This window comes from Neltuma alba, unplaced genomic scaffold, assembly GCF_004799145.2.
Source record: "Neltuma alba isolate B1F8T4 unplaced genomic scaffold, ASM479914v2 tig00011822_pilon, whole genome shotgun sequence".
Classification (NCBI taxonomy): domain Eukaryota; kingdom Viridiplantae; phylum Streptophyta; class Magnoliopsida; order Fabales; family Fabaceae; genus Neltuma; species Neltuma alba.
Genome location: NW_021636436.1, coordinates 86,043 through 101,087, shown reverse-complemented (window position 1 = coordinate 101,087; position 15,045 = coordinate 86,043). Strand labels below are relative to the sequence as shown.

The window sequence follows — 15,045 nt, the reverse complement described above, 5'->3', positions numbered from 1 at the left end:
TATGCAAGTGGACCTGACCCACTCCTGTCCCTTCTCTTCCGTAAACCTTCTCTCTTCTCTGCTGTCCACTCACACACACCTCTCTTTATATATACAACATTAAATTCAAGGACTATAAGGCAATTTATTCTCCAAACAGACATTTATGAGCAATTTTTCTTGTATACATACACAGGAAAATTTGGTTACATACGAGGAGACGAGCATTATACATACTTAACAGTTATTAAGGAATATTAATGTACATGGTATCCCAAAATACAAATATATATACCTACGTACGTGCTGTATGTGCGTTGATAATATATAATTTAACCCATGATGACGGGATAATGTATATAATGATAAAAAACAAAAGATCAGGAGTTTTGATTCTCATACATGAATTCAATTTAATTATACTCGAATTAAGCAATATTGAATGTGGCCTGGCTCCAGATACCAATCATCCAAAGCAGTTCTCTCAATAGAATTCATCATATTTTACAGCATGATATATATATATATAGGGATTTTCTTTTATTGATATATATATATATATAAGTATACATAAATCACCTGACTGTGTATATCTGTCGTTGGACGACTTGGTCTTATTATACCCAGCTTAGCATAGATTAGAGGACGACGAAGAACAAGTTTAGCTCCTGGCCTGTGCACCCTGAGGCTTTGGATGCTTTAAAGATGCCATACCATGCGTAAGAGCCTTTTGTATGTAAAAAGTCAACGTCGTGAAATGTGACATGAAAAGTCAACCGCTTTTCAGAGGCATTGCCTTTATTATTGTCTTTTTCATGTGTGTTTCGTATTATAAATGCTTGTTGGATCCTTATGAATAAAGGCAATTAAAGAGGGTCTGTGGGGAAACACTCTCAATTGTGGCCAATTGGTTTGGTGATGTGGTCGATATCCCTAACATTATTCCATCTTAACCACAACATTATTATTAAATAATATACTACCTCCGGTCTTTAATATAAGATCTCGTTTTACTTGTATTTTGATCCTAAATATGAGACTCAAATCCACTTTATTTCTCATATTTATGTATTTTTTCCTGAGGTAGTCCTTCTAACAATGATAGTTGTAGCCAACACTCTTGATTAGCAAGGATATTTTAAGAAAGTCAACACCTATTTATTACAAATAATTAACTTAACTTATTTCTTTGATATCTTCAAAGTAATCAGCTAGCTGTTATAATTAGGACGGACGTAGTATATATGCTTTATTACTTATAGGGTTTAGATTCTATATATATAGCCAACTTGAAACTCTTTGACTTACTCAGCACTTCATCTTCTATCAAAGCTTTTGGATTCTCTATAATTACGTAAAGCATTTGTGTTTTAAGCCACTATCATATTTCATTATATTAAATTAACATCTCCTCTTCCTTCTTAAGTAGTTAATTACATAAGACTGATGAAAATCCTAGGTATGCATGCCGCGTTATATATTTCATATATATATATATATATATATTACTCACTTCATCATGACGATGCATGTGAAATTATCACTACGCTTCATATTTATGTAATAGATTTCCCCCTTTATACGCGCAAAATTTTGTAACGGATAGACTATAATTATACCACATGATCAGGCAAATAATTTCAACTATTAAACCTTCCATTGGTTTTTCCACCTCATCTCTCTCTTAATAACATACGTACATAAAACAGCTAGCTCATCTCGATATCGCTCCCTTTTAATTCATATCACTGCCAATCCTATATAAAACGAACAAATATATATTGATATAGCGATAAAACTCAATGGTTAATTTATAAGAATGAAATATGTATTATGTTATACTGGTGTGTTTGTGTGTGTGGTTGCTAATAATTAATTACTTCCATTTTGCTTTTCGAAAGCAGATACATGTAAATGTAATAATTATGAGAAGCATTTGCAATCTATCATGTTTCCATGAGCACTTAAGGGATAATAGCACTGAGCACATACACATCAAACTGTATATAAAAGTAGTTGCGAGAAACTTATTTATTTGATTTTTGGTTTTGATTTTTATCATGGTTTAGTTTTTTGCTTTTGATTTTTAACACAAATAAAACTCTAAACACTATGTTTATGCTGGTTGGTACAACATGGAAAAGCAACAAGGGTTAGCATCAATATTTGTTTGTGATTTATTTGATGCTCCAAATATGCATACATGTCTCCATGAATCATTATCTAACAAATAACAGCTACCTGAAATCTTGATCTATATTAATGTATAATTTCATTTAATTTTTATTCAAATGTCTCTTTGATCTGCTCGATGTGATGAGACTTGAAAAATAGGATCAAGCTAAGCGAGAAATAATAAGAATGGCTTTTAGATTGAACGCAGCACACTCTAAATATTAATAAATGAATGTGAGACCAAAGTGCAATTAATTAAGGATGATGAGTCAAAAATTGTGACACACAAGCAAATTAAATTGCATCACTCTATAGTTTTACCAAATTAGGGTACACAGACAACGTTGGTTGACTGACAATAATAGGCAAATTAAGTTGATTAATTTTTACGCACGGGTATATAATTAATATGCATGCATGCAGATGAGGAAGAACGTTCGTTCTTTAAAAAATATACAAGATTCATTCATTTAATTAGTCTTTTACCAAATAAGTCCAAACAAAAAGTGGTGATAAATTATATCTCTATAATAATGAATGGTATACCAGTAATGTCGCAAAATGCTTTTAATTTTAAACCTCATATACTTAAACTCCTGAATATGTAGTAAAGGGGGAAAAATGTCTCATAATTACAGCATACTAATGCTTTGTTTGGTTGGAAGGTTTTTGGGAAGAGGGGAGAAGAAATTGTATTTGGTTTAGAAAAATAGAAGGGAGGATAGGAAAAAAAATTTGTCTTTTAGTGCTCCATTCTAAATTTAGGGTTTTTGGGAGGGGAGAGAAATATTATTTCTTATTCTGACTAAATTATCTATATTAGTTTTTGAATATTCCAAGTTTCTTCTTTTCAATAAAAAAGTTTTTTTTACTCTTTACCTTTTTTCTAGCTCTTACTATTCTTCTACAGATTTTTTTTTACACTCCTCAAAGATTCTTTTTTTCTCTCCATATTTTCTTTCTCTGATTTTATCATTTTCCACGCTCTTTACCATTAATCTTTCCCATTTTTTCCCCTTGCCTGATCCCCCACCTCATTCATCTTATCATTATTATCAGTATTTTTTATTCATTTATTCTGTATAAAATTATTTTTTATTGATTTATATGAGTTGAATTTGTTGAAATCTATTAAAATGATATTATCAATCACCAAATTTATTGATATGTGTCCATATATACCTATTTTAATTCACTTTCATTTTTTACACAACTCTGTGTATTATCCAATTAAACATGTGAGGCTGCGCATATTATATAATTAATGACGGAATAGTTTAAAACTTGTAGCATAAATGTATTTATAATTTATATAATATGCTAAAGATTATAATATATTTTTTAATTGACACTTATTTTGATATGTGATTATTTATAATCTATTTGTTATGCCTTAAGATATCTGTTTTTTTCGTAATAAAATAATAAAGAAGTTTAAATAAAAAGATAAGGATATATTTGTCAACTTAAAATTAGCTCTCCTTCCTTCTCCTCCTAAACCAGACAAAAAATCTCCCATCCACTCCCTTCCCTTCCAATCAAACAAAACTCATAATCTCCCCTCCCCTCCTCTCCCCTCCTCTTAATTCACCTCCCCTCCCCTCTAATCCATTGAACCAAACAAAGCGTAAACATAGTGAGTCACTCACTTTGTTATATGTATAGAGATTCAATAATTTAGAAGGCAAGACTTCTAGTGATTGATTGCGTTAATTAGTGTTTGTAGTCTATAAATGAGATTTTTTAATTAATACCAGATTATATACTAAATTTAAATTAAGCCTCAGAGTCTTCTTCTAGTCCACCCTGCGCCTTTAAACAGGAGCACACCAGTATATACGTTTCCATTTTCATTTCTATCGATAACGGGATAACGGGTCCTCATCATTTTAATTGTAATCAGAGAGAATTACAATAAGGTCTCAAATAAGGAAAACAATTAAAAAACAAATCCCAGAAGTGTCATTATTTACTAAAGAACTTATTATTATAGACTGTTGAGATTGTTATTAGAATTTTTTGATAATTATTTTTCTTTTGTAGGATTTAATTGTAATTCCTCCTTGTAATTATAATTAATATTCCTTCAATCTTAAATATAGGATCTATTTTGTAATATAAATTATACTACAAAAAATGAATTCTATATTTAGACCTGATGGAGTGCTATTTTATGTCCCTGGCCTCTTCATGAACGTAAACTCGTAAACTACATATTCCAATCAAGTACGCGGGGCTAAAATCAAATTTAAGTACAGGAACTACGAAGTAAGGGGAAAATAATTCTGAAAGTGGACAATTTTTGGATGGGGGGTTGAAAAGGCGGATAATGCTTTTAATGATCGAGGTATAAATGAAAACACATCAGATAAAACAAAATGTTCCTATTCGGTGTAAGTAAATGGACTCAATGAAAGTAAAAACTTTTTGGGTAAGCATTAAGTCAAATCCACCAAACCTGCAACCTTTAATACCCAGCACAGCAAATATTTGTCGGATTCCTTTTGTCTATGGTATATATAGAGAGAGAGATGAGCATTACACTATATAAACACCATCACATGCATTCATGCCATGTATGGTGGCACATCATATCATCACACACACGCATATATAATATAATGAAACATGCCGTGGTGGAGGTAGGGGGAGGGAGAGAGAGAGAGAGGCTATACACAGTGCTGCTGCATCTTTTTTCTGTGGAGAGAGAGATAGAGAGAAGAGGAAGGAGCAGAGACTGGCCTTCAATATGGACAACACCTGACGCTTGTCTTGTTTGTGTTCTTCATTTTCTATTCTCAACCACATTTTGTATGACATTACTTTTTTTTTCAGAAAAATATAAAATAAGTATTTCGTAATCTACTGCCATAGAAATTAAATAATACAGGGAGCCGTATAAACAATCCAACCTATCTGTATATAAATGCACAAATCCACTTTCATTGGCAATTAAAAATTAAGCAATAGCGAAAGAAACTTTGAGTTTCAGATAAATTACACATATGAGCGATAAAGTTTTGATACATACATATGTTTGTACATGATATTGATGATGCTTCACATTGAAATAAATGTTTAAGAAATTATGTAGGTATTTTTTTCCAAATAATACAAAAAGAAAAACCATTTTTGTCCTGCTTCCAGTACGTGCAGTGCTGAGCTTTGTCTCGGCTCGTCCATTCTCATCCTATTGCTAAATCTTTGCTTGCTGTATTTTATTTTCTGCATCACACGTTTCGAAAGAGGGGAGAGAGGGAGAGAGGGAGAGATGGTGTGCCTTTGTAAGAAAATTTTTTAAAGAAAAAGGTAAAGTGAAGGAGCCACTAGCGGTTCGTTTGCCATTTGATTTATTTATTTTTTTTAATATGTTCCAGTTTTTTAATCAACTTTTTCCCACTCTTTACATCAAGACACAATAAAATCACACAAATAGTCGCTCTTGCTTGCTCTGGTTTGGCCCCCCGTTCCATCTCTTTCTTTGGGTTTGGTTCTCTCTCTCTCTCTCTTTCTGGTTCTCTCGAGATTGGCGTCTAAGATAGAGACCAAGGAACCCCGTCTGGTTTGTTCTTTTCCAACTTCAATTTTTGAGGGAAGTCTTCACTATCAGATGAAGGAGAGTGGAGGCTCTCTTGGAGAAGAGAGCCTGCCCGATAACACTGCCACAGAAGACGACCAAACCAAAAAACACTACTAGCTTTTTTCAAATCCCATTTTCTGTTTCAGCACTTCACTGTGTGTTTCTGAGCCTTTCTTTCTGAGACGGTTCTTTCTTTTATGGCTCTTTCTATGCACAAAGATTCACCCAGCAAGCAGATGGACTCGAGCAAGTACGTGAGGTATACACCTGAGCAGGTCGAGGCTTTGGAGAGGGTATATGCAGAATGCCCAAAACCTAGTTCTTTGAGGAGACAACAGCTCATTAGGGAGTGTCCTATACTTGCTAACATTGAGCCGAAACAGATCAAAGTTTGGTTTCAGAACCGCAGGTAAAGCAGCTCAAGAGTGCGCGTTTGATGCTTGTTGTTGAGTTCATTTTGATGCTTTACTTTTATGTGTTCTTTTCCATCATGCATCCCTTTTTTCACCTTTGCATCTGGGTTTTGCAGCCAGGAAAGTGAGGGAGATATGTGAAAGTTTTCACTTTAAATCACATAAATTTTCCTCTTTTTGCAATATAAAGTTTAATCAACCATCTTGTTTCTCTTAGGTTATGTTCATACTAGTGTTGTTGCCTTTCTTGAGAATCTGTTTCAGAGCAGAATGTCGGAAGAAAATGTTTTTTTTTGGGGACTTATTCTTAAAGATTCTTGTTTTTCAATGTTCTCTTTTTGTCCTGAAGGCTGAAAGGTTGATTTTTTGTGGCTATCTCTTTTCTTCGCTCATGTTAAAGATCTTATGATTCTGTTAGAGAAACATTTCTTCGTTTCACAGATTAGTTTATCATCACCTTAAAGATGAAGATCTACTGGGAAAGTTACTTCCTTTTGTCATTTTCCTTATACAGATCTCAGTTCTTCTGATGAATGATATTATGTAGGAAGGATTAATTATTTTGGGCTGATTAAATGGAAGACAGCGACAGCTGATCAATCACATTTTGCTGTTTCCACGCTTAATTTTTTTGTCCCAGTCATCATTTTGGTCATTTAATGATGTTGCTGTAAAAGATGCTGTAACAGAAATGTTTCCAGAACAACCATGAGTAAAAATATTTATTATTTTAAAGTCTTGAGAGGACAAAAGCGTTGTGAGGAGTACTGTTTGAACAGGAGTGAGGAAGAAAATTTTTAAATTTGCTTTATAATTGGTATTTCTGATTTCTGATTCTAAGTAAATTTAAATTTAAATCCAAAATCTTTTACGATGAATATTGATAGTTTAATTTATACTTTATGTTTTTCAGTTATATGTATGTTTTTCTCAATGTGGATGGGTGGTTATGGATTTGAATGTGATAAGGGGGTAATGACGGCTGATTTTGAGGCTTTTCCGCTCTAGCTAATTTTTACTTTTGACTCGTCAATTTTTAATTTTTAGTTTTCATTTAATTTTTAAATTTTTAATGAACAAAATATTAATGAAATTAAAAATATGCTTTATTTGTATAACCTTAAAATGTTTCTTGTTCTCTCTGCTTGACTGATGATTTTCTCATGCCATCCTAAAGATGGAAACGAGGAAATAAATCTCAGATTTGCTACTCTATTTCATCTCAAAGCAAACTGTTTGAAATACTGTTTTGCTTTATTCAGCTCCAAAAAAAAAAAACTGTTTTGCTTTACGCTTAGAATTCCTATACCTGAGCTTTATACTTACATTTACATTAGATATAAACGTTTAATCTTCTCGATCTTGTTGCCATAGGAGGGCGTATAAAAAGATAATGATGGTCCATAGCCAAAATATGGAAATGTTGTTGGTTTCGTGATATTGGCGAAAGCTTCACTGTATCTTTATGGATTTCAATTTCTCTTTATCACTGCCCAATGTTTTTGTTCCATCCTTAACATGTAAGAAGGTGACCAAAAACCTTGTTTGTTCTTTAAAATAATTTAGTTACACTTATCGAGTGTTGAGAATGACGTATTAGTTTGTTGTTTTATTGAAATGATATATTCTTTTGTTATTTTGGTCAGTTTAGCAAAATTGTAAATGGGTGATTATGTTTTTGCAGATGTCGTGAAAAGCAGAGGAAGGAATCTTCACGGCTGCAGACAGTAAACAGGAAGCTCACTGCAATGAACAAGTTGCTAATGGAAGAGAATGATCGACTGCAGAAGCAGGTGTCACAGTTGGTGTACGAAAATGGATATATGAAACAACAGATACATACTGTAAGACCTTCTCCTTTGTTTGGTTGTTAGTGTTTTCATCTCATTCACTGGTTGGTTTATGAAGTATTGTTCCGGCCATCATGCTTCACTCCCTCTGAAGGTATTGTTCATTGGGGAATCTGATTTACTGGTTTCTTAACAGGCATCTGCTACTACTACAGACAATAGCTGTGAGTCTGTGGTAATGAGTGGTCAACAACAACAGCAAAACCCAACACCTCAGCATCCCCAGAGGGATGCCAATAACCCAGCTGGGTAATTAACTTCTAATCCGTTTTCACACTAAAGGATGAAAATTAGGCGCAGCTTTTTAGATTGTTTTTTCTAGGTTTTTCAGTTAATTATGACACACGGCTATCCTTCATACCTGAGTATGACATCAAAAAAGGTTCTGCATGTTCTGTTTTTGTTGTTCAAGTGGATAATAAACGCCTAAGGAACTTAAGTTTTTCTTTTAATTCCTTGAGTGAGTTTACACGAATGCCTAAACCTTTTAACTTTTCAGTCTTCTGGCGATAGCTGAGGAGACCCTGGCAGAGTTCCTTTCCAAGGCTACTGGAACTGCTGTCGACTGGGTCCAGATGATTGGGATGAAGGTATGACTTCTTTAAGGATTCTTTACCAGTTTACTTTATGCTTGTATATGTCATTGAAATTCTTGTAATTGAGAATATTTGTCTTTCCTCATTTTTGTTTTCTACATTATGTAGCCTGGTCCGGATTCTATTGGAATCGTAGCTGTTTCCCGCAATTGTAGTGGAGTAGCAGCACGAGCTTGTGGCCTCGTGAGTCTAGAGCCCACGAAGGTATGTATGTATAGTTTTGGTTTGATGCAAGTTTTCTGTGTTTTGTCTTTAGTCTCGCTTGTGCAGTACTTTTGTTTGATTATTACATGATTGCATGATAATTCATCTCAGGTTGCTGAGATTCTTAAAGATCGTCCATCTTGGTATCATGATTGCCGCTGCCTGGATGTGTTGAGCATAGTCCCCACTGGGAGTGGAGGGACAATTGAACTCTTGTACATGCAGGTATAGTGAATGAGTTGGGCTATAAATTTAAGTTCAACTGCAATTTCAATTGTTAATTACTACTTCCTTGGTTCAGTTGTTATGTAAAATTTGATTGGACTGCTTTTTATCAGACTTATGCACCGACGACATTGGCAGCAGCACGTGACTTTTGGACTCTTAGATATACTACAAATATGGAAGATGGTAGTCTTGTGGTACTGAGCAAAACCTAACCTTTTTATATTTCTTAATTTAGATTGTGATTCCTTTTCTTGGTGAACATTTGGTCTGTAAGCTGATGTAGAATCAGATATCTTTCATTGACTGATTGCAAAATAATGAATTACATGTTCCTTCCGTTTTTTTGATTGTAAAACAAATGTAACATTTTGAAATTATGCTTGCAGATATGCGAGAGGTCATTGACTTCTTCAACTGGTGGCCCCACAGGTCCTCCTGCTTCAAACTTTGTTAGGGCTGAAATGCTTCCTAGTGGTTACCTAGTTAGACCCTGTGAGGGTGGTGGATCCATTATTCACATTGTTGATCACGTGGATTTAGATGTAAGGAATAATGTATAAATGATTTTCAATTAGGCTCATATTTGCAAGCTTTGTTATCGTTGATAACTTGATATCAAACCTGCTTCTGGCAGGCTTGGAGTGTTCCTGAAGTTCTCAGGCCCCTTTATGAATCATCAAAAATCCTGGCTCAGAAAATGACTATTGCTGTAAGTCTGCTTACATGAATCACTTACCTGACAAGACTTAGTTTTCTTCATTCACATTTTTAATGTGTTGTACAGGCCTTGCGACACATAAGGCAAATTGCTCAAGAAACAAGTGGAGAAATTCAATATGGTGGGGGCCGCCAGCCTGCTGTTTTAAGAACATTTAGTCAGAGACTTAGCAGGTGAGGCCCTGCCATCCTTGGTGCCAAAATCATTGGCAACTTTGTGCGCTTGTGTTTTTGACTGGGTACATAGAACTTGGTCAGTCAAAATTGATAAAATCAACTTATGTTCCATACTGACTAATAATTTCTTAAAATTTCGTTTTTAGGGGATTCAATGATGCTGTGAATGGATTTGTGGATGATGGTTGGTCACTACTGGGTAGTGATGGTGCTGAGGACGTGACCATAGCCATTAACTCATCTCCGAATAAATTTTTTGGGTCTCACTATGGTACCTCGATGTTTCCTGCATTTGGAGGCGGGGTGTTATGTGCCAAGGCATCAATGCTGCTGCAGGTAACTCCTGAGCTTGAAAATCTATGAGGCCATATTATATGGCTCACATCTTCAAGATTTATGGATTATACGTCAATACTTTGTCATAACTTCAAGATGGCATGCAGAATGTTCCTCCTGCTTTGCTTGTTCGCTTTCTGAGGGAACATCGCTCAGAGTGGGCTGATTATGGGGTTGATGCATACTCTGCTGCGTGTCTTAAGGCTAGTCCCTACGCAGTTCCTTGTGCAAGGCCTGGTGGCTTTCCCAGCAGTCAGGTCATTTTACCACTTGCTCATACTATTGAACATGAGGAGGTATTGGCTTTCTTCATCTCTTGATCATTTTTTCCCCTCCAAGTTACAATTCTTGATCATCCGTTTCTGTATTTGAACTCGACATAATTATTGGTCATCCCCTGCAATGGTGCAGTTCTTGGAGGTTGTTCGTATAGAGGGTCATGCATTTTCCCCTGAAGATGTGGCTCTTGCCCGGGATATGTATCTTCTGCAGGTAGAATTCTGTTTTTGTTTCTTTGATCAATCTCCACCTTTCCTGAGAGGGGTGGATCTTGATGAAGTAGGATAATCTCTGTACTGGCTTGATGTTTTGATTGGCAAGATTTTCAGTATTATTCAAAAAAAAAAAAAGAATTCTGCTTTTGTGCTGTCTGTTTAGTTATTTTGACTACACAGAAAGTTACAATGGATTCTGAATGATTCTTTTTACCTATTTGTTATGTGCAATTTGATTTTGCAGCTATGCAATGGAACTGATGAGAATGCAATTGGATCATGTGCTCAACTTGTTTTTGCTCCTATTGATGAATCATTTGCTGATGATGCTGTCTTGCTTCCTTCTGGCTTCCGTGTCATACCATTGGATCCTAAAACAGTTAGTATTGTTTCTTGGCTACTGTTGTTAGAACACGAGTGCATTGATGACTGAATGCTTGTTTCTGTTTCTTTCGAATCTCAGAATGGTTCAGCAGCAAGTAGAACTCTGGATCTGGCATCTACGCTTGAAGCTGGATCTGGCAATGCCCGAGCACCTGGTGACACTGATCCAAACAGCTATAATCTTAGGTCGGTCCTTACCATTGCATTTCAATTTATGTTTGAGAACCATATGCGGGACAATGTGGCTGCCATGGCTCGCCAGTATGTGCGAAGTGTTGTGGGGTCTGTTCAGAGAGTTGCCATGGCTATTGCTCCCTCTCGGCTAAGTACCCAGCTTGGGCCAAAGTCTCTTCCTGGTTCTCCAGAGGCTCTTACTTTGGCACGATGGATCTGCAGAAGCTACAGGTTTGTCTTTGACTGCAAAACTTCCATTTTGATGAGATATTAATTGCGCATGAAACTTTTAATTTTCTTTAACACTTTTGATGTCTTGTTCTTGTTGCTAGCATTCCTGAGTGTGAAATTATTTCATGTCCTTTTTCAGGATTCACACGGGGGGTGAGATTTTTCATGTTGAGTCCACGGCAACTGATGCAATCTTGAAGCAACTCTGGCACCATTCAGACGCAATCATGTGCTGCTCTGTAAAAGCAAATGTAAGCGCATCATGCTCATGTTCAACATCAAATTAACCAGGATGAGACCACTGACTCGAGAAATTTATTGCAGGCATCCCCAGTTTTCACCTTTGCAAACCAGGCTGGACTTGACATGCTTGAAACCACTCTTGTGGCCCTTCAAGATATAATGCTTGACAAAGTTCTTGATGAAGCTGGCAGGAAGATTCTCTGCTCTGAGTTCGCCAAGATAATGCAGCAGGTAACTCTATAAACTTGTCTTACTAAAGAAATCCTCTTGCCTAACTCCTAGGTGTTTTAGCATCAGGAACACACGATATGTAGAAATTTCTGTAATTTTGTTGAACTGTCCAATAGATTTTTAATTAGCTGTTGTCTTTTTTCAGGGGTTTGCTTATCTGCCGGCAGGAATATGTGTATCGAGCATGAACAGGCCAGTGTCATATGAACAGGCCGTTGCCTGGAAAGTTCTGAATGATGATGATTCCAATCACTGCCTTGCCTTCATGTTCATGAACTGGTCTTTTGTCTGATGGGAAGAAGAAAACCAGCTTTAAGATAGTAGTTTCTATCTATTTAGTTTATGACGAGAACTTAATCACCTTAGACATGTTATGTAATAACGTCGGGATTTCAAAACTCATGCTTATGGATGCTGTTTAGCCTTTTGCTTTATATGCTTTAGTGCCTAGAGTTCCGTGTTAGCTGTGAGAACCTTTATATATAAATATAATGCTATTTTGATACTGGTGAGAACCTTGTTGCTGTCAGAGGAACATGCTATGCACTTCTAATTCGTTACAGAGCGGGGATAAAGCTTAAAATGTGATTCCTTTGTCGAAGGATGCCCTTGTTCGCTTCAGAAAGAGTGATTCCTTTGATGGGTTTCGATGCCCCCAATGGCAAGGGATTAAACTCATTTTTCAGTATAACGCGTTCCTGACTAGTGGTTAAAATGTTCTTTTGAAAGAGAGTGCGTAATTATACTGGGTGTGAAGATTTGCGGGGCCCACAGAATCTGAGCAAGCAAGAGCGTTTGGAATTGGGGTAGCATTATGCATGGGTCAAGGGGGGGTGACGACATCGTTTCAGATCGGCCATCACAGGCCTGTACAATCCTGACCCCATCCCAATGCTGTTCCCTGTTTGGCATGCCAGTTTCGTCACTTTCTTTATTTCTCTGCTCGTTTCATTTATTTGTTGGTTTGTCGTTTTACAGCATCTCCGAATCATTATTACGCTCGCCCTCGTGACAAACGAATACGACTTCGTTTTGAAGCTGGGTTTTGTGGCTGAGCGCTAAAGACAATTAGGTAAGGCTCTGACCCTACAGAGTACTGTTTGGTGTCCATTTTTGTCCCTTCTATTGGTTCCGTTGAGGACTTCAATGCCCCCACCCAGTTCTCATACTTTATTTAAAGGGCAAAAATATTGTTGAAGAAATATTGTTGAAAATATTGGATCAACAATTAATGTAGGAAAAATTACAAATAAAGACCCTTAAATATGTAAAATTGTGATTTGAGTTCCTAAATTTGAAAAATAGTAAATAAGGTTCTGGTTTAACTTTCGCAAATATGAAATGTGGCTAAAATGTCTGAAATACCCCTTAGTCAAGTAACAAGTTGACTATAAAAAATAACAAGTTCACTTTAACGAATAATAATTTTGGTAAACCAAATCACAATTTGGCTGAAAGTATGCCAAATGACCAATTCACTATGGGAAATGACAAGTTTATTTTAGCGAATGATAATTTCAGTAGATCAAATTACAATTTGACTGAGAAGCATTTTAGACATTTCACCCACATTTCATATTTATAAAAGTGAGACCGGGTCCTTGTTTGCTATTTTTCAAATTCAGGGTCTCAAATTACAATTTTACATATTCAGGGGTTTTTATTTACAATTCCCCCATTAATATGTATATGCTTAACTAGAGAAGATAAAAGTTAGTTACATTTGTGGGTGACACATGAAGTTCGTAATTTGTAATTTATGCTATAAGTTGAATATAAAAGATTATTTATATTTCTGGACTAAGATAGAAACAAAGTAATAAAAGTATGTGTCCGCTGGGGGATTGTGTGTGCTTACTGTTTAGGCTTGAAAGTGGGCCTCACGGGTGCTGAGCTACATTTATATTTTAACTGGGGGACAAGGAAGAAAAGGAAATAGGGAGACCATAATGGCCTAGACGTACGTTGGTACAAAGTACAGACCTACGTATGTAATGTACCATGATATATGTATATATATGTGTGTGTGACTACGATGGAGCAGGATGATGCATGTAGCATAATGATTATGCCACCATCATCATACATATGTATACAGAGGGGCCCACCTCATCAACATGTCATATACACAGTAGATGGTTTTATTTCCTTTTTAGAGCCTTGAAATTCCAGGGCTTGTAAAGCTAAGTGGGAGGGACACTTTTTGAAGTGGAGCAATAGGGCATACAATTCATAACAGCAATTAAATTTTTAACGTGCCCCTCATGAATTAAATAGATACTACCTCCGGTTCTTAATATAAAATCTCATTTTTTTTATGTTGATTCTAAATATAAGACTCCAATTCATTTTGTTTCTCACATTTACTCAATTTTTTTCAAGATAGTCCTTTTAATAATTATAGTTTTAGCCAATGTACTTGATTAATAAGAATATTTTAAGAAAAGCAATACCTATTTATTATAAATAACTAACTTAACTTCTTTTCTTAATTTCCTCAAATTAATCAACTGGCTTTTATAATTAGGACCGGAAGTAATATGTATATATAACACATTGTATGATGTGAAATTAAAAAGAAAAAGGAGAAGAAGGGAGGAAAGCGTGGAGATGGGCAAAAGCGAAGGAAAGAGAAAGTGCGGCTTTTTATTTAAAGGAAAATGGCAAGTCATCTTTTTGGGAGCAGCCTTGCAGGTTTCTTAAATTTCTTCACTGGAGGGGGAAAGAAGGGGGGGTGGTTAGCTTCACACTTGATACTGATAGGCTATTACCAATATGATGGGTTAGGGTTTAACATAGGAGGAAGCAAAGAGTGGTTTTCAGTGGCACCCCTAGATTACTCACTTGTGGTTTTTGAGGGGTTTTATGTGTGTACCAATGGTTTGGTTTGGTTTTTCAAATGGAGGACAAATATACCACAAACATCGTTGTTACCTAGTTAGCATAACATGTTATGTATCGAAGGTTGCAACACTTGATGGGGAGAGAGAGGGAGAGGGTAGGGTAGGGAAGGCGTAGGAGAATAGGACATAG

The 15,045-nt window shown here is 35.7% G+C and overlaps 1 protein-coding gene across 1 annotated transcript; it reads left to right on the top strand.

Annotated features, from left to right (window-relative positions):
• Positions 1–5,603: 5,603 nt before the first annotated feature.
• On the top strand, positions 5,604–12,524 carry LOC114718259 (homeobox-leucine zipper protein ATHB-14). The gene is made up of 19 exons (XM_028903534.1): positions 5,604–5,879; positions 5,917–6,143; positions 7,832–7,991; positions 8,134–8,246; positions 8,497–8,587; positions 8,702–8,797; positions 8,909–9,022; positions 9,136–9,219; positions 9,412–9,567; positions 9,660–9,734; positions 9,810–9,916; positions 10,066–10,255; positions 10,363–10,551; positions 10,667–10,747; positions 10,994–11,128; positions 11,213–11,538; positions 11,678–11,789; positions 11,863–12,012; positions 12,158–12,524. Exons 2-19 carry the CDS (start codon positions 5,932–5,934, stop codon positions 12,302–12,304), a joined length of 2,538 nt encoding a protein of 845 aa, XP_028759367.1. The 5' UTR covers positions 5,604–5,879; positions 5,917–5,931; the 3' UTR covers positions 12,305–12,524.
• The last annotated feature ends 2,521 nt before the right edge of the window (positions 12,525–15,045 follow it).

What these genes read in the sequence shown, in the direction of transcription:
- LOC114718259 (XM_028903534.1), top strand. Translation starts at nt 5,932, where the DNA reads ATGGCTCTTTCTATGCACAAAGATTCACCCAGCAAGCAGATGGACTCG. An exon ending in TGAAACAACAGATACATACT is followed by an intron (nt 7,992 to 8,133) that starts GTAAGACCTTCT and finishes GTTTCTTAACAG; the next exon opens with GCATCTGCTACTACTACAGA. An exon ending in TGGAAGATGGTAGTCTTGTG is followed by an intron (nt 9,220 to 9,411) that starts GTACTGAGCAAA and finishes TTATGCTTGCAG; the next exon opens with ATATGCGAGAGGTCATTGAC.